Raw genomic sequence first — 19,997 nt, 5'->3', positions numbered from 1 at the left:
AATTCTATATATACAAATTTGAAGACTTATATAAAATGAAAAATTACTCTAAAACTAAAAAGGTTTTAAACTTGTCTAAGATTAAACAAATTTCCCGTGTAAGCCTAAGATTACCAATAAAAGTAAATTCAAAGTTTAAAGTGATCCTATTAATCTACATCCCTCACAGCAAGACAAAAAGGTGTATAAGTAAAACATGATCCATATTCTTTACAACAAAGATGAAAGATCCCTAACGTGTAAAACTGAAAATCAGATTCAAAGTAATTAAAACGTAAAAATGTCATGAACAGATGGAATCAATTCAATGAATACAAAGCTAGTTCAATCACCTACAAGCAATGTAATCACACATACAAACATAGCGGCCTCAGCAAGTAACTGTTATCCCAGCACTAAGGACACTGCTGAGAGGGGTCAGAGGCCTTCTGAACAATACAGCAGAACTGTGGGATAGAAAGGTGTGGTAAGGAGGGAGGGAGCTAATCAGTAAGGACAGGGTAAGAAGGAAAGGTAAGCAAGCAGAGCAGTGTACTCACAAGGAAGGTAAGAGAAGCCATAAGCTGGTGCTATTATTTAATGTTTTCATTTGTAATACTTTTAAAACACACACTATAGCCTCAAACAGTTAGCTTCTGTAGTCTATAACTGAAACTAACAAATTCCTGTTCTAGGTTACAAAGTTACTGACACATCCTTAGGAACTCTATTCACACCAATACTGTTCTTTATTATCAGGGTATTAAGATTAGAAGTCAATTTAAAGAAACCAAGGCACCATATAGTCAATTTTTTCTCTCCAGACCAAGTGTCATGAAGCCCAGGCTGGACTCAAGATTGCTACAGAGCTAAGGATGACCTTAAATTCCAGATCTTCCTGACTCAACCCCCAAGTGCTGGGATTACAGGCAGGATCTCATCATGCTTAATTTAATGAAGGGTGGGAACCAAACCCAGAGCTTCATGCATGGCAGACAAGCACTCTACCAACAAACTAATACTGTTAACACTGGTAAGGGAGGAAGAGGATGACTGAATAGGCTTGCCTAAGACAATTAGCAATTATTAAGTTGTTTCTACATCTTACACTTTTAAAATTTTTGAATTCTATTCTTTGAAGCCTAGCAATTTAGATTTAAAAGATCTAAGAAGAAAAAAGACTTTTTTTTTAGATCAAAGCACAAGAGCTTAATGATCATCAACACACTCTACCTAAATTAGTGAGTAAAATGGCTCCTCCCTTACACAAGACTCTATGGTAGTGTTATCTATTTAACCTTGACTAAGTGAAAGTATCTGGGACAAAATTAGAAAATGGTTTGAGATATGTAACAGAAAATTATAGATGGAATAAAAACATTTCATTTTTAAAGTTAGCTTCCAGGTAAAGACACTTGTCACTAAGTCTGATAGCCTGAGTTCAATTCACAGGAACTGCATGATGATAGAAGGAAACCAACTCTTCCAAAGTGTCCTTTGTTGTCCATCCTACACACACACACACACACACACACACACACACACACACACACACACACACTATAAATTATTTTAATAAATAAATATAATTTAATAAATAATATCAAGAAATAACTTCACACATGAAGTTTTTACTTCATAATATACACAATAGGTAAGTAATACTGATGTTGGACACTGTTCTGAATGTTCTGCATAAGAATATTTAACAAATACAAGAAGAAAATAAGATATAAGTGTAGCAACTGAGGAAAATATGAACAGTTTGGTTAGCTGACTGCTCAAATCCTGTGGACTTTTACTGAGTGAAGTATCAGCATTTTCTTTAGACTTTGAATTCTAAATGCAATTATAATGCTAATGTATTAATCTACAAATCACAAAATAAGACCTGTTTTCAGACTGAGTTGAATCCAGGCTCTTGTTCACACTAGGAAAGAACTCTACCACTGAGCTACGTTCCCAGTCTGGCATTTTATTAACAATGAATTACACATTCTCATCTGAGAGCATGAAAGGGTCACTGTCAGCCAACCTTCTCCCAGTGCTCTTTTTTGAGACAGTATGAAAGTAAACTTCTGCACAGATATTTAGCTTCCTCATATTAACCACTGCAAAACCTGGTGATGCCATCTTACCCAGGAGGTTCTCTCGAAAGTTTGCAAAAACTGAGGCCTTCCTATGAGTTCCAGAGCGGCTGCAGTGGACATGAATATTTGAAATGGTTAAGAAAACACTCTGGCAGCACTGAGCAGCCTGTGCTGACAAGCATCATCAGTGATGTCAACAAAGCTGCTTTGTGTTTAGACAGGCTACTGCATGGTCATGGAGGCATCTCCAGAAAGCCAGCAGGGGAAGGGGAAAGGGCTTCCTTTTATTTTCAAAAGTAGTTGTTTGTAAGTTCAAAGATACACAGACAAATAAATCATATCAAATCCAGCCCACAATGTCAACAGTTTTGAGTACTACTATCTATAATTGATCTATGGTGTTTAAAATTTAGTAACTCAAGCAACATCAGAGGATGCAAAAACTGGGCTTTAAGGCCTCATTTTCAGTTTTTCGAAAGTGAGTTGATCCTAACACATAGCATCTTAAACAAAAGAGAAACAGCTAACATTTGAAAATAAGTTTGAGTGTTGAAATACATGAAAACCCTCATAATAGCTTGAGAAAATACTACCTGTATACCTAGATTTAAATTTGTCATTAACCTAAGTAACGCACCTCTGAATATGGACATGTCTCTGTTGCCCTTCCGAACACACACTTCCAGCTAAGCATGGTGGTGCATGCTTGTAATCCTAACATTCAACGTTGGGATAAGTGAGACTTACTGATATATGCTTAGTCATATAATATTCATTTTAAAATCCCCACTTACATTATAAACCATACTGTCTCTCCCTTCATCCTTCCTCACCCTATCCCCATTTCTGGTTTCCTACCACCAAGCAGTAAACACTCGGTATGTTCTAAACTCAGAGGACAAGTCATGATATAGCTGCTTTAAGTATTTCCTCTGGCTGCCAAAAATGTATATGTACATGGAAGATCCATTTACATGTACCCAGAAAAACACACAGAGAGAGAGAGAATAAAAACTCCTGGTTTTGTGCTCAATGTTGACATTTCATAAACACTAGTGCATATTCCTTTATCTTATTCTCAAGACAAGCATCTTGCAAAAGACAGAGAATGTGTCTTAAAGACCAAATACACTATAATCCAAACAAAATGACGCAAGCATTATAATTTTTTCTATTATTCTGTCTTAAGTTCTTCGTTTCCTAACGCAGAACTGAAAGAGAGAAGCATGTGCAGTGTGATGAAGGCAGAGAAACTCCTGACAAGGGATGAGCAGATGACAGTGGACCCGCACAGCTTCTCTGGAAACTACGGCAATGTCTACAGGAACTCATGCCACCACACTGTATGATGGACCCGGGTACAGAGAAACAAAAGTGCACAAGGATGTGCATCCAAAGACATGTGCTGGGAGCCTGCAGCGGTACTAGTCCCAAAACCCAAACTGGAAACTTGCCCTATGCCTGTCAACTGTGAAAGAAAGGAAAAGCTTGCATAATACAAAAGTCAACAACCTGAGCACAGGTGTAAGACATAAATGATGAGTCATAAATACAGTGTTAACAAAGCGAGTCAGACAGGATACTATATGGTTTTACTTCACTCCAAGTTCTAAACAGGCAAACATTTGATTTTTTTTCAAAAACCAAATAAATGGTCCCATTAACAAAACAGAAGAACATGTTCTCCTTCTGGATTGTGCTAACTACACACCCATTTGTGCCAAATGCAGTACACACTACATTTCCGTTTGTGAAAGTCAATGAGATAAGCACTCTCACATACGTATCATGCTTCAATCAGAAACTTGTGAAGGAGGCAAGAGGGAATGAAAGGCAGTGGGTAAGGCATCGCCAAAACTGTTTTCATTATATCCCCATTGTCTCAAGTTCAGGATCTTAAAATATCATCAAGATCATAAATCATTAAATAAAGCACACAGAATATTAACGTAAAATAATGCAAAGGCCTAGCTATAAATGCACAACATACAGGTGACCTTGAAAAAACTAATCTCAAGGTCTCAGTTTCTGGCTAAAAGGATGAGATCATGGCTACTGCCCCAAATGCTGTCCCACAAAACTGTGTTATGTTAAGGAATCAGATACACAAACATCCTATTTAAACTACACTGTAAATCTGAGGTGTACATAACAACAAACAGAAATAGGTTAAAGGCCAAATACAACAGTTAATAATCTTAAACAGTTATATGGAAAGGAACGTTTGTCCAAGTGAACTCTGAAAGAATGGTCCAGTCGTAGAGCACTTGGTAACAGGGGCAAAGCTATGGGAATGAACCCCAGCACTGAAGAAGATGAAACAGGCTCCACTTTTGGTTTGGGCAAGAGGGTGGGGTGGGAGGCGGTAAAAGGGTGTTGGGAGCTCCCTTTACATCTTCATGTCTTACTGCCCATTAAGGGCTTCTCTAGATCATGTGCACCAGGCCTCAAAGACAAAGACACTGTGTATGAAAAAACATCCCTGGTTTGTTCTCATGAGTTGTTTTCTGAGCCTTCTTCTTCGAGCACTAATAAGAGTTCACTTATTTTTTTAAACAATGTCCAACCTTCAAATTTGTCCATTTTTCCCTTACTGTTTTCTCCCGTTTTTCACACTTCGTAAGCAGAAGCAAGCACACCTCTGTGAATTCAAGGACAACCTGGCCTATATAGCAAATTCCAGGAAAGCCAGACCTACAGAGAGGCCCTACTTGCCTACCCTCATTAATGAACATCTACATAGTAAATAAAACTAAAATCTCCAGGTATTACAGACTAAATCCAAAATGTCTTCCATGGGTTTGTATTTTGCAATCAAATCGTATTCTCCACCGGTGGCACTAAGTACGGCATGTGTAGGAGGTGAGCTGGTGGAAGCCAGTCAATAGAGTGGGATTAGAAGGCTAGTTTACCCCTGGTTCTATCATTAGCCTGCCTTGAGAGAGAGAAGCCTCTGGCACACAATCTGCTGCCAGGAACTTAACTGCTCCTCCTCCTTTTCTTCCCACAAATAACTGTAACCAGCTCTTCAGGTTTGATCAAAGTGACAAAAGTAATTAATACCAATTTCTTTTCTTTGTCTTCTTCAAGCTACAAAGGTGGAGCTGGTATGGCCATCACATACTCACCTGGTGCAACAGACGCTTGAGTTTCAGTAACTGTGTTTTTACAGCTGTGCAGTCCTGGACCATGTGCCGGAGGGTCATCTCATCCAGTATCACCGTGTTGTCTGGCACATCTACAAACATCTTCTGAGCCTGGAAAAAGGGGGTCCCTCCATAGCTTTCAAAATGACCCAATGGAGATTCTCTGTAAGGAGAGCCTCTGGAAGGGTGGGGAAGAAGGAAGGAAAAGATATACAATTTTAGAAGAAAGAACGGTACCGCATTACTGCAACAATCTTTCCAACTCAGTTCACAGTGCCTTCATTCAATCACTAAATGTCCCACAGAGCAAGTCAATCTGCTTAGCTGTTAGCAACACTTTTATAATTCCCTGACCCCATTTAAAGATCATTATGTTCAATCTATACACACCAAGAAAACTTTGACTATTTCCATGTTACGTTTTGTTTTTCATATACTTTTTATGCTTATGGTAACTAGTAAGACTTCAATACATACTATAAAACCTTTAAATAAATCAAGTACTGACAAAAATATATTCATACAGTTTTATTCCAAAATGATCTTAAAAATCTGTACATGTATCTTTATTGTTTTTAAATAAAGTTGTAAGGAAAAAAAATAATTCCCCCGACCCCATCCACTTGGGTGTATTTCACTGAATGAACCGTCCCTAAGAGCCAAAAACAAACAATGCTCTTGGCATAGCTCTGTACTGACTGGTCTTCAGCTCCTGACTTGGGGTGGCATCTGAAATGGTACAGCACACTAGATCCATAGCTAAGTGATGCAGCCACGTTATTCTTAATGTGGACACACTATTAGACTATCATCTCTTCAATGACCATCATTAAAGCTGATAGAATGATTTCTTCTGTTTTTACACGGCCAATAACCATCTTCACTAATAAATGTTTTACAGAAGTCTGATATACACCACGTATTCCCTAACCTGAAACTACATGTGAAAAAAACAATGCCTACTCTTTGAGCCCTGGATAGAATGCTTGCCCAGCATGCACAAAACCCTAGACTTGATTCTCATCACCACGTAAACTGAGCATATTGATACTTATAATTCCCTCACTCGGGAGGTACAGGCCAGAGGATTAGGAGTTCAAAGTTATCCTCCTTCGCTACACAGTGAATCTGAGGACAGTCTGAACAGCATGCAAGCCTGTCTCAAAAAAAAAAAAAAAAATCTCTAGAACTTTAAACCAAACTCACAGCCTGAGGCAAGAAAACTAGAGAACAAGCCCACTTGGGCTACAAAGCAAAGCCCATCTCAAAAAAAATTTACATTTTTCTTCAGTTTCATGCTTTAATAGCTATACAGAATAAGAGAAAAACTAAGGATAATGTACTTCATGGGAATATAAAATATAATGTGCTATTCAGAACTGGTAGCTTAAAAATGAATGTATCCATGTTATACATAATTTCAGATGAATTGAGGTATACTTAGAAAATATCTCTTTGATATGATGGCCACTGTGACATATTAGAATAAAGTTAGTTCTGTATATTAAATGTGCAAAGATCGGTATTCTTTTAATCATCATAAAGAAGAGGAATATGGCATCTATTTAAGTTTCTATCTTTCAACAAATATTCCCAAAACACTCAGTATTTATTGCAAGATATTTTTACAAGATTGTTATTCTCTAAAACTGCTCAAATTTCGGTATTGAAAAAAATAAAAGTTCATGATGCCACAAATAGAATCCAGTTTATTCTTCAAGCTCTTTCCCCAAACCTGTGTCCCTCATAGAAACTTAACCAACATCTAATTGTCTACAGTTCCCAGAGCACACTACAAAGTTCCTCATTCCCAAAGGATACCACCTTTCAGTACTTCTTGTAGTCACTCATCCTGCTGTCTCTCCACTCAGATGTCTTAGCAACTATTCTTCATCTCTAGTTAGCTGACACTTCCTTCTGGAAATACTCCTTTAATCCTATCAGGTAGAGCCATGCGCTGCTACAGGTACTTTTATAGAGCCTAGTATTGGGCTCCAAACCACAGTACACTGTGTATATTTTTCATGCATGGAAAACTATACTTCATGAAAGGAAAGGCTATATTTCTTAATCCTGTGTGTGCATAGGTGATTATTACTACTTTGGTACTGCGTGAATAAGAAGACTGGATTTTAACTACCACTTTGCTATTTTTTAAAAGATTTCATTTCTGATATTTTAAACTCTATAGCTATGAAATGAAAAAAACTTTTTAAACATATATTATTTAGGACTAGAGAGATGGCTTGGTGGATAAGAACACTTCTTGTTCTTGCAGAGGACCTGAATTCGAGTCCCAGCACCCACATGTTCTCACAATCCATAATTCCAGTTTCAATGAATCCTCACCTACCCTCTGCAAGCACCAGATACACACATGGTGCACATACATACATGCAGGCAAAATATGGGTGTGAGAAGGGTTGGGAAAACAGGAGGATATGTATAGGGAGAATTAGCAAAATACAGGACAAATGGAAAAGCCTTAAGGAAACCCACTATTTTGTAACCATGAGTGTGGGGATACGTGTGTGCATGCATCTGTGTGTGCATTTGTGCGTTCCTGTGTGACAGAGTATTTAAATAGAAATGCCTCGAGTGCGTAGGCAACACTTCCTCAAAAAGAAGTGAATTATTAAATATAAATCTCCAACACAGGTATGAAACTTCCCTGTAATTCAGGGAAGCTGCAGAAGCTCCCACACCAATACCAGATATTAATCCCCATGGTTTGTGCTCCATACTGTCACTAGATGCCAAGTCTGACTGCCGGAGACACAACACACTTGGTGCAGGACAGAAAAATCCAGCTGGAACTGACCTTGAAACTTTTTCTCGGCTGACTAAATACGCTGCTCACCCCATAATCCTGACCTGTCAGAATGAGGTACCCACTAATAGCCATGACAGTTATGGAGTGACTAACAGACTGTCTAATTAGACATCAAAGACTGTTCCACGGGAAAGAATTCATGTCTGGGACAAGAAATCTGGCCAAAAGCCCATGGCTATGGAAATCATAGGATGGGACCTATTACTATTGTGTTGCCAAGTAAACAAGGTGTGACATTATCTTCTATGTATCTGTTAATAACAATAAATTAATGTTGCTCTCAACCTTGGTTAGAGAAACTTCTTACTGCAGTGAGAAGCAGGCAATGCAGACTCACAACTGGACACAATACTGAGAAGTGACTGTTGAGTGCTCAGCCCTAGGTGGGACATACATATCAACCCTGCAAAGGCTCAGAAATATTACAGAAAGGAGGACAGAAGAGTGGAAGAGCTGGGAGGTAAAGAGACTGCTGAGAATGTCCTGTGGCCGTGGCACACATTAGCGCTCATGAGTTCACAGGAGCTAAGCTTAGCTGCATGCAACCTGCACAAAAATCAAACAAGTCAGGATTATGGTATGGAGCGGGGAGAGGCCCCACCCCTACCTGAAGAGCTATCTGCCCTTGACGGCTGTGCAGGAGGAGGTGAAGTCCTTCTTCTTTAGGGGTTTGGCTGAGGGTGAGTCCTAATGAACAGCTTCCTGCCCATGCACATGCCAGCAGTTCTAAAAACCTATAAACTCATAAACCAAGTTATTTTTTAAAAATTACTCTGGTTATTTTTTAAAAAGAGGAAGAGGAAAAGGAAGAAAAGAGGAGGAAGAGGAAGAGGAAAATAAGGAGAAGAAACAAGAGGACAAGGAGAAAAGGAGAATTACGTAGCATTTGCCATCCAACCCACCACCCTAAATAATAAAACAACCACATTACTAATGAGTTATTATAATTTTATAGGCATCTTCCCAAAATATACATCTAATCTGTAACTTAGCTTCTTATTCCTCCCACTTCCAAAATGACTCCATCATGGGAATGTGCTTTGCCCTGGCCGGTGCAACGTCTCTGTGAGCACATGTGTGGCTATGAGGGGTTTGTTTTTCTCTATTTTCTAAGTCGCAATTTTTACTTCAAAATTACTTGTTAGTATTTCTCTGACCATTAAAAACTTTCATGTAGAAGATGAATAGGCATGTTTTGTGGTAATGATTTAAGTTTTTAAATACTAGATCTGGCACAATCCTAATCAACACTCTAGGATGCTATCTTGTAGAACCACTGAGTTGATTCAGTGAGTAAGAAAAAGATCAGCCAAAACTGCCACTCGCCCACTTTGGGACTTCCTATCTGAAACTATAATAATCAAGATAGGATGGAACGGGAGAACCAACAGACAAGGAAATATAGGAGGGTAGCAGTCTAGAAATGGGTACACAAACACAATCACCTCCTCTTGAAAAGGCAACAAAGGCAATTTAATATCAGATGGCCTTTTAACCAAGCAATAGACATCTATGTGCAAACAAAGGAAAAAAAAGAAATGACCTCAAAATAAAATGTAGAACTATAAAATTCCTATGTATTAGGAAAGAAAAGCTGGTATATCTTGGATTGCAAATGTGTTTTGAAATACAGTATGCATGTACACATACATTCATGTTTTCTAAGAATGAAAACCTGTAAACTGTCTGAACTTTATTTCTAAAGGGCATCTTCAAATTTAAAAAAAAAATTTTAGAAATTAGGAAGCACATACACTGGAAAAAAATATTTCCTATACATATATCTGATTCAGGACTAGTATCTCAAATATACAAAGAACTATTAAAATTCAACAATATAAGGATATCTCAACTTGAAAAAATGGCAAAGATCTGGGTACATTAGCAAAGATGAGACATAGATGGAAAATAAGCATCTGACAAACATTGTTCAGCATTGTATGTCATTGGAGAACGTGGATGAAAACAAGGCACACTACATACCCAATGGTTAATGTCCAAAGCACAACACCTTATGCTGGTAAGAGCCTAGACCCTCGAGAACTCTCATTCACCATGGCAGGAACTGAAAGTGACAACAACCTAGAGCCACAGCAAATCTTGGAGAGGAGAGATCTAACTTGAGGATTTCTTTTTTAAACATTTTATGACAAGCAAAGAATGAGATTCACTTAATTCTTAATGTGACAGACAACAGGAAGATGAAGGAGTAAGTCAGGTGGAGATAAACAAGTGATGATCAGGCATTTCCAAAACATAATGAAATATTAATCTTCATATCCAAGAAGCTCAACAAACTGCAGGCATAATAAGCCTAGTCTCACCATCATCTAACTCCAGGAAGTCAAAATCAAAGTATTTTTTTTTTAGATGACAAACAAAAGTGACTCCTGATGTTAAGGAAATGTTAAATAAGAGTTAAGTTCTCATCAGGAAGCAAGGAGTCAACATCTTAAAAGAAAGACTACCAATAAAGCATTCCACATCTAGCAAAGCAATCCTTAAGATAAAGGCGAAATATAAAACAGAAGACACTCCAAGAGAATAAAAACTGTGAGAATCGCTGACCTCCCTTCCCAAGACGGAGTGATGCCGGAGAATATAGTATCTCTATACATTCACCTTCAGTAACAGACATATCAAACCAGATGATCATCAAGGAACCAAAGCACTGGCGTAACAATGCATGCTAGACCTTAGAGGCCGCTATAGAATATCTAGAGATATTAAATTAGTAGTAAAAAATTCAGCCCTTCTCAGATGGGGGAACAAAACTATCAACAGAAAAATATATGGAGACAAAGTTCAAAGCAGACACTGAAGCAAAGGCCATCCAGAGACTGTCCCACCTGGAGAACAAGACCATACACAGCCAAAAAACCCCAGATCATATTGTTGATGCCAATAAGTACATGCTGACAGGAGCCTGATACGGCTGTCTCCTGAGAGGCTCTGCCAGATCCTGACAAATACAGAGGTGGATGCTTGCAGCCAATCACTGGACTGAGAATGGGGTCCTCAGTGTAGGAGCTAGAGAAAAGACTGAAGGAGCTGAAGGGGTTTGCAACCCCATAAGAACAACAATACAACCAACCAGACCTTCCAGAGCTCCCAGAGCACACATAGAGGGACCCATAGCTCCAGCCCCATATATAGCAGAGGATGGCCTTGCTGGGCATCAGTGGGAAGAGAAGCCCTTGGTCCCACCAAGGCTCAATGTCCCAGTGTAAGGGAATGTCGGGGCAGGAGGCGGGAAGGGGGCGCAGCCTTATAGAAGCAGGGGAGGGAGGAGAGGATATGGGGTTTATGGAAGGGAAACCTGGGAAAGAGGACAACATTTGAAATATAAATAAAATACATCCAATAAAAGTAAAATGAGAAAAAAAATTCCACAAAAAAAGTCCAAGTCTAACTTAAAATCAGTAAGAAATCCTTCACAAACTCTGCTCAAAAATACTTGAAGGCAACAGCTCCAAAATCATCCTAAATGACCCAAAACAAAATAAAAAACTAAACTAGTACTTGAAAATAGATACATAAAAATCCATAGCAAACAGAAATGTAAAAGGGACATGCCCAAAAAAAAAAAAAAAATTAAAAACCTGAAATCTTCAAGAAATAAAAGGCTGGCTAAATATTTCCAAGAAGAAAGAGTACTGAAAAGCCAATAGAAAAAAACAAAAGATGCCACCACAATAAAAATATTCAACAAAGTCTGAATGGAATGTGTTCTGGTTAATAAAGGAAATCTATTTCAAAAACCAAAAGCAACAAAACAAACAATACCATTCTCAACAGTAAATGAACGTCTTGCCCCTAATATCAGAGACAAGGCATAGCTGTTGGCTCTCACTACTTCTAATGAACACCATGACAAAAGATGTAGTAAAAGATTGTACCAAAAAGAAAAGTATAGAGATTGAAAAGGACAGAGTAAAACTACCTGTTCTCAGATAAGTTAAGAATTCATAAAATCCCAAGAGCTAAGGACAAAGTTCAGAGTTCTTTGCATAACAATAGAGTTGTTCATGATTAAATAATTAGAATAAAGGAGGACAGGGAGCTATGAGCCCACAAGTTTTATAAAGTATGCATAGAGGGATCAATAAAGAGATCAAAATCCAAATCTCAAACTAGTGACTTAAAAATACTTCATTTAGAAATAACAATTAAGAGTAAAAGTGTCACACCCACCTCCGAACTGTGTAATACTAGGACTCCTTAAACATTAGGACCTTACCTATAGAAATGCTACTGGAAAGGAAATACACTTAGTGAAGAGCTAGGTTTCAGTTATGATTAGAATAACCACAAGGAGGGCAGGGCTGTGGTATTCTTGGGGTAGAGAGAATTCTATACAATGTAAATCTTTTAGGAAAAGAAAACTATTGGGAGAAAATAAGAGCAAAATATTAAGCAGGGGTAAAAGAAAACCAGTGGTGTTATGACGAGAATACCAGAGATCTGGATCAGTCGGTCTGAAACAGTAGTGTCCCAGCAGGCCTAAGCTAGTTATGAGGCACAATGCCATTATGAACTATGATACCAATGGTGGTTTATACTCTCAATCTTTAGCACCAAGTTGAACACAGAAATGGACTGTTCTAAGGTTTGTTGTAATAAATTTCTTTTTGTGACACCCACCCTTGCAGTAGCTCAGGCACACTTAGAAAACCCTGCACAGACACAGGAAGCTTGAAGGTAAAATGAACCAGTCAACCTAGAAGCCTCAGCCTTATCAGTGAGTTCAGCCAATACTGAGAGAACTCTATGCTGAATGCATCAAATTAGCAGTCTGCAAAAATAATGGCTGTGCTCTCTCCCTTCTCACCACAATCTTCTGGGAACTGTCAATTCACAATAACAAGTGCTTTAAAGCATATCAGTTCTAAGGAGGGACTTATGATCATATTCGGGAGAAAGGCTATTATATTTACTAAATTCTACAAAGTCACAATTTATAGAAACAAGTATAATGCAGCCATCATTTAAACAAATAATTTAATTTGTATATTCTTAAATTTACCTGACCAAATAACCTTCTGTACCTGCTAATATATCGGGAATCAAACTTTAGGGTTCTGGACTTTTGGGGGAAAGGCAAGGTGTGTTTTCTAACTATACTGATAGGTGACAGCCTCAGTAAGAACATTCTAAGCACAGAGACAATTACCTTCACATTATCCATTGTTTCTTGTCTATAAATTTTGTTTGTTTATTTATTTATTTAATGTGTTTGGATGTTTGTTCCTATGTATGTCAGTGTACCATGTGTTTGCATGGTGTCTACAGAGTTGAAAAGAATGTGGCATTGTCCCCATAGACATTTGTAAACCACCATGTTGGTTATGGAACTTAAACTTGGGTCCTCTGGGAGAGCAGCCAGTGCTATTAATTGATGAGCCATCTCTCCAGCCCCTCCCCCTATTTCTAATAGGAGAAGGTCTAGCTATGATAAACTGGAAGAGTGGTTCTCTGAAAATACCAGACTCTATCATGCAAACTTCTGCACCTGCCCTTGTTCCAGCCTGAACGTTCACTGTTCTCCTTCACATACAACACTAAGACACTAATCCCCTGAAGTCTCCAGTCAGACCAGTAGGACTGATTCAAAGTAACATCACTTATTCTGTGCTATCCTAGATAGGTCATACAAACAGAAACAGCTGCTGCACTCCCACAGTGTCCCTTTTCCATACCTTCATTAGGCACCCATTATCACAGCAATAACATTACATTCTAAGTATCCACACACTTTCTCTCCTCAGACTAAACATATTACACATACATGTTTGAAACGGCACAACACAAGTCCTTTCCTAGCTTCAGTGTAAAGATGTCGATTAAGCAGCATCAATGCAGAATTCTAGCATCTTTAACACTATAGTCCAAGAAGTCATTACCAACCCACAACTTACACTCTCATACTATCTCATATCAGCCCAAAACTTTTGAGGAGCACAAAATATATAGGCTACCAATGAGTATGAAGTGAATGAACAAATGTTAAAAATAAACATTGGTTATGGTTTGAATACGATGTATCTCTCACAGGTTCATGCTGTGAATGTTTGATCCAGATGGGAAGCTGGAGAATGTATGGGAGGAGGTTGGCAGAAATGAACCATTAAGGTTGAGCTTTTGAAGGCTATACGTGGCAGTTAGTTCCAGCCTCACTCTCTGCTTCCTGGTGTGTAGTGGTTTAAGGAACCTCTGCCACATGTTCCTCAAACCATGAGATGTGTTATAATTCCTTCCCTGCCCTGATTGACTCAAACTTTGAAATTGGGTGAAAACAACCCTATCCTGTCCTTTAGCTGATTCTGTTGGGTGCTATGGTGACAGCGAAGCAAAAGCAACTGACACTGAATGCTCATCACTTAGTTAGGCTTTATACTCCAGCGTTAGTTTACTCACTGTAAGCACGTATCTAAGCTTGGAGAAGTTGGATCCCATCAACAGTACTGAAGGCAATCTTTATACACGGCAGGATCAACTCTGTGATGCTATTCCCACCAAAGCCATAATACCTAGAAGTACTGCATGCATTCTCCCAGACTGCCCAATTACACCCTGCTATGTGTTTACTCCAACACTCAGCTGGATCCTACTTTTCCTTTACCTACTGGAGAATATCTTATTAGACTGGAACTTGTTCAGCTCAAACAGAAGAACATAACAAAGAAAACTTAGGAAAATTACTATACCACCCAGGACCTATCCAGTATACGTGCAAACTCACACATGACAGCTCCGTCTGTATTTGTCTTGTATGGTGAATACATCCTGGAGAAACAAATACTCCATCTTATACATGCTGTGTGTCGGCTAAAACATGTCAAGCTTTGCACTTTGCTCTTGCTACAAGAACACTTAGCAATTTCTTGCTTTAGAGAGCACAGAGAACCATATATTTTTCTACTATTTTTCATCTCAGTGTTATTATTTGCAGTGTAACATGCTCCATGATAAATATAAATACTTTGTGAAATGAAATATTCAAGATAATTGTAATTAGAAAAAACAAAACAAAAACAGCCATTGTTTACCACAAACCCGCTACAGCACACACCTTCATCCTGACTCCTGAATACTCACAGAAAGGTATTCTTAAGTTGCTCACAAGTGGTACACTGCAGACTCAACTGTGCAGAGGGTTAAGTAGACTTAACTTGCAAAGTTAATCCACAACAGATGACGCTTAGGTGTGAATGGCTAGGAACCCATTATAGTACCTGGTCTGATCCAATTTCAAGACTGCTTCAGAATGCAAAATATTTCTAGTGTCACGTGGCCTCCTTTAACAGTATTTGTGAAATTTTACATCTTTAACTCATAAGCAAATTGAAACCAATAACTTTGCAGTTAGTCTGTACAACATCATTTTTTAAATTACAAAATAATAGTGAACATTTATTAATTCTGAAATTAAGAGCCCCACCCCAAGTCAATCACAACTTAAGTTTATGTCATAAACACAAATGCCATTTGGAAAACCTGTGATAAAGCTACTAAAAAAGATTTCAGTTAAGAAATGATTAGTTATTAGAACAATTACATTTCACACATAACCTGAACTGGCTTTGGTGCCTTGAAGGCCAGGCAAAGTCAGCTTGGGAATAGAATACTCAGTCAGGTTAGGCAGACAGACATGAAGCCACAGACAGCGCAGACTCACCTGCTCAAGTCACTTTTTCCATGGTGATGATAGTGATCAGGATGGCTAAGGTGGTAATGGTCCTGTCCACTCCACCTCTGGGGTGGCCTTTTCCAAAATCCGTCCTGCGACTGTCGTACATTTCTGTCTGTTCGGTCAAAGCGGTTCATATTGTCACACTCCACTGGGCAGATTAAAAAGCAACAGTCTATAAATACATGCACACTATAAAAGGTTAACTCCTATGGCCTGGTAATTAAATGCTGCTAGACATGTTTTAGAGTTTTAATTCTAAAAGCACCAGCCATGTAAGCTAACTAAGCACAAAATAGTTTTCCAAAGAAAACCAGATTTTACAGTGAAAGCTGAACTTCATATTTCCAAACTGAAGTAAATTATACTACTTCTCCACCAACCACGTAAGTGTACTGTTTAAAATGCTGGAAAACTTTCCTAAAATCAACATTACATATTTCCAACACAAACAATCAGGACAGGAAAATGTAGATCTTAAGAGCAGCACAGGACCCATTCTTAGGAGTATCTCGATTAAGTTTCTCAGCCTCAAGAAGCACAAATTAAGCTTTCATTATAGATTAGCATGTTTTTAAACAAAGCTCACATTTTTTAACAGTAAGCTGCTCCAATCTGCCTGCGACGAGCTGGCTCAGAAAGATTAAAATGTTACTGAAAACAAAGCCAGTGCTTCCTAACAACAAACAGTCCACTCCGGAAATCCAAACACACAGAAACTCAACACGAATCCCTGAAGCACCCGAGCCTCTTCACTCACCCAGATGCGGTGCTCTCACATCTCGGAGCACTTGCTGAGAATGCTGCTTGGTACAAGGGAGACATTGTGTTGCCGGCTGCCTACTCAGACATAGTTGCACACAAGGCGCCGCTCAAGCAGGCCTTCCTTCCTGCTCCACTCCCAGCCCTCCCTGTGGGAAGCAAGCCCAGCCTGCCCTGTGACTCCATCTTCGCTCAGTGCTTACATAGCTACCGAGTTAGGACTGTTACTAAAAATACTCCTAAACACTAACCCATGCCATGAGACAGGAAGGGCTTCTCCAGTCCAAGAACTAAATGAAAAAGTTCAGAATTTCTTGTGATAAAAACCTTTGCATATCAATATAATCATGACTTTAAAAACTTGACTTATGTGCCTGTTATCATTAACCAGATACTGAGCTTTGAAATTCACTGATTGTTTCATTACAGAAGATGAAATTACCAGTTTATAAAAGAATGATGCAAAAAAACCAAAAGCAAACAACATAAGCCTACTTCATAATCACACTGAAGTTTTGTTTGCAGTCATAGGTGACTGGTGGGTACTGATAAACAGTTTTCTTTCTTGTAGAGACCATTTTTAAAGGAAGTTTTCTTTCTTGTAGAAGACTGCTTTTTAAAAGACCACTTTTAAATAAAATTGCTTCAATAATTTCTTGTTATCTCGTTGTTAAAATTAAGAGGAATTTAAGTTTGGTTTTGAAAACCTAAGGATAATAGAAGTATAATGACCACTTCAATGAAAAATAGCAGCAGAAATGAGGTGGCAAAGGAAAATTTAAAAAGTAAATCTTAACAGTTTAGAGTGTATTTCTGTTCAGTCTTCTCAGTAGCACGTCCAGCAAGCCTATGGCCGCTCACACTCATGCGCACTGAGTCCTGGAGTATTCCCACCTCGCAGTGAGACACTCCTCCAGTTCAGCTCTTCCATACAGATACTTTTATGTGTGCTCCTTTAATTCGGGAATAGAAATACGTAGTACTAAAGGAATCTATTTTGTTATTAGAATGGCTTTATATACTGCTAGAATAAAAGTCGGCATACTGCAGAGTAACAGGAGGCTGCAAGCCAGGCCAGCGAGCGGCATGTGAGAGTGATGACATCACACAAAGTACTGTGCTGCTTTGGTGACCAGACTCCAAACCAGGGATCATTACTGAGACCTGAAGCAATGCTAACGGGGGTCAGCAGGAGAGACAAGCATGTGCCAGGACTGCAACAGGTCAACGTTCCAACTTAAGACATAACTTGTAAGGACTGTGCTGACTGCTGGCGTGCTGCTCCTATTCTCTCCTAGGCATCCGCCCATCCATCACACCTTTACAGACTTTACAGTCTAGCTAAGATGGTAATATTAAGAATATTAGAGCTGGTTATATGGGCAATACTAAGATAGTCCTTGACAGAATAAGAGATACATAATAGAAAAGGAAATAAAAACAGAGTCACAAGAGGGAGATCAATAAAACCCTGGTTCTGAGGCCTACAAAGAACTGCACAATAGGACTGCAGGGGAAGGAAGTCCCCTGAATGTGTAATACTGTACACTGGTGGGACCTGTGGTAAACCTTAGAGAAGGGCAAGCCTAAAGCTACAACTCAATAATACTAGAGCTAAGTTAAGACACTGATCTAAAAACACCTTTGGCCAGACATGACCCTAACCATGACCTGAGGGCTTTTCTGGAGAGCAGTTTCCTTCCTTCTGGAGGTGGCCACTAGATCCAACAATAAATGGCGGATACTTTAGTTCTAGTACTGTAAGACACAGATAATCAGTGTGCTAACCCACTGGAGAGGGAAGGGGTCTAACGGAGCTAACAGAGCTTCATGGTGTGAGACGGCTATGTCAGGCTGGGAGTGATTTTCCCTGGTGTGGTAAAGGAACACAGCGTGCTACCTGATGTACCCCAGCGTGTTCTCCTTACCACTTTCAAGTCCCAGCAGAGTAAGGGTGACACAGGCAGTGACTGTTCTGTAAGGAACTGGCTGACAGATAGGACGGCCTCACTACCCCCAAAGCCTGAAGGGAGTGACCTTTTCAGAAGGTATTATGCTGTCAAGAAAGTTTTCAATTGAAATTTAGTTTTTAAAAAGAAAAAAAAAATCACGTAAGTAAAAAAAAAAAAAAATCATAAACTCGAATTATTCCACACAGTACTGGCATAGAAAGATACCTTTCTAGAAAAAAGCACAGATAACTAGAAGGAAGCAGAAATAAAATGAGCTCCATGTGTCCCAGTACAAAACTGTAGCAAAAATGTGACCTTATGGATTTGAACATAAGAAAAGTATAACCTAGACATCAAGTGAACTTTGTGTGGAGACAGAATATGGTTAAAAAAAATCCTCTCAACAAAGTCTAAAGTCTAAACAGAGTGGCTAAAATAATTAACACTGCATGGAGAAAATATTCACTAGGGCAAAAGCCACTAACCTGACTAACTCTGATGTGCCAAATGCCAGGTGTGTGTTTGTGAGCGATGGGTTGGCCATTAGAATTTCCTAAACAAGAGGAAAGGCAACACAGCTGCATTTCTGACATACCAGAAATATTGAGAAACAACCTACAACAGAAAGACATCCTACAACAGAAAGAACCAATTGCAAACATCCAATAGCCTTCCAAAAGAAATTCAGATTGCAAAACTGTTTCCTTATGAAATTCCTTGGTATACTAATTCAGGTCAAGGTTAAAAAACAGAAGAGCTTGCAAAATTAAAACAATCTCTCACTAAGTACTTCTTCCCTCCAAGTCACAGCTCAAGCCTCAATGCTTCATGATTCCTCGCCCGTGATTCCATGCCTCTTGGATTTTCCTCTGAAGCACCTCTCTGACCTGTTGCCATTCCTTTTAAATTAGACAAAAGCCTCCTCAGTACAGTATGTGGTGAAGCTAAATGTTTTCAGAACAAGGAAAACTACATAGTCTGGTCTTCTAGGCTTCAAAGCATGGCTTAAAGGTCTAAATGGCACTGGGGGAAAAATGCCCAGAGAAATCTGGAATATCTCTTAGGAATCATAGTATAGTGTTGGCCGATCTGTATCAACTAGTTCATAAGTAAAAGACATACAAAAACATACAAAAACAAAGATGCAAAACAATGTAATGAATCTGACAGCAGTTTATGAGCCTATAGTGGAAGTCAGTATGGTGGTATACACCTTTAATTCCAGTACTTAGAGGCAAGTGAATTTCTATGGCATCAAGGTCAGCCTATTCTACATATAGTTGTAGGCCAACCAAACTACACAGTTAGACCTTATCTTAAAACAAAACGAAACAACCTAGACTAGAGCATGACAGGCAGATGGCATAGAAAAGGGTTTTATGGTTGTCTTTCCTACAAACACAGCTTGAGCTCAGATTCAGGCCTGCAAAGAAAATGTAGGGTTGGGTGACAGCTAAATTCATTGCAGACATCAGGAACAGATGAACACCCTCAAAAAGTATTCACAAGATTCTAAAACAAATATTACCCCATTTTCCTCACTCT

The 19,997-nt window shown here is 38.8% G+C and overlaps 1 protein-coding gene across 5 annotated transcripts in view; it reads right to left on the bottom strand.

Moving 5' to 3' along the window:
• Positions 1 to 19,997, bottom strand: part of CCSER2 (coiled-coil serine rich protein 2) — a 103,511-nt gene that overhangs the window by 25,264 nt on the left and 58,250 nt on the right. For 4 of the 5 annotated variants that reach the window (XM_080926269.1, XM_080926271.1, XM_080926267.1 and 1 more), the window contains exons 5-6: positions 15,727 to 15,889; positions 5,198 to 5,393 (exon numbers count right to left, since the gene is read on the bottom strand). In XM_080926269.1, the coding sequence (XP_080782395.1) occupies positions 5,198 to 5,393; positions 15,727 to 15,889 (359 nt within the window). The remainder of the gene's footprint in view (positions 1 to 5,197; positions 5,394 to 15,726; positions 15,890 to 19,997) is intronic. The other variant, XM_080926270.1, reaches the window with a different exon arrangement.

This window comes from Micromys minutus (assembly GCF_963924665.1).
Source record: "Micromys minutus genome assembly, chromosome: 12".
Lineage (NCBI taxonomy): Eukaryota > Metazoa > Chordata > Mammalia > Rodentia > Muridae > Micromys > Micromys minutus.
Note: the sequence above shows the minus strand (reverse complement) of the source record. Positions and strands in the feature narration are given on the sequence as shown.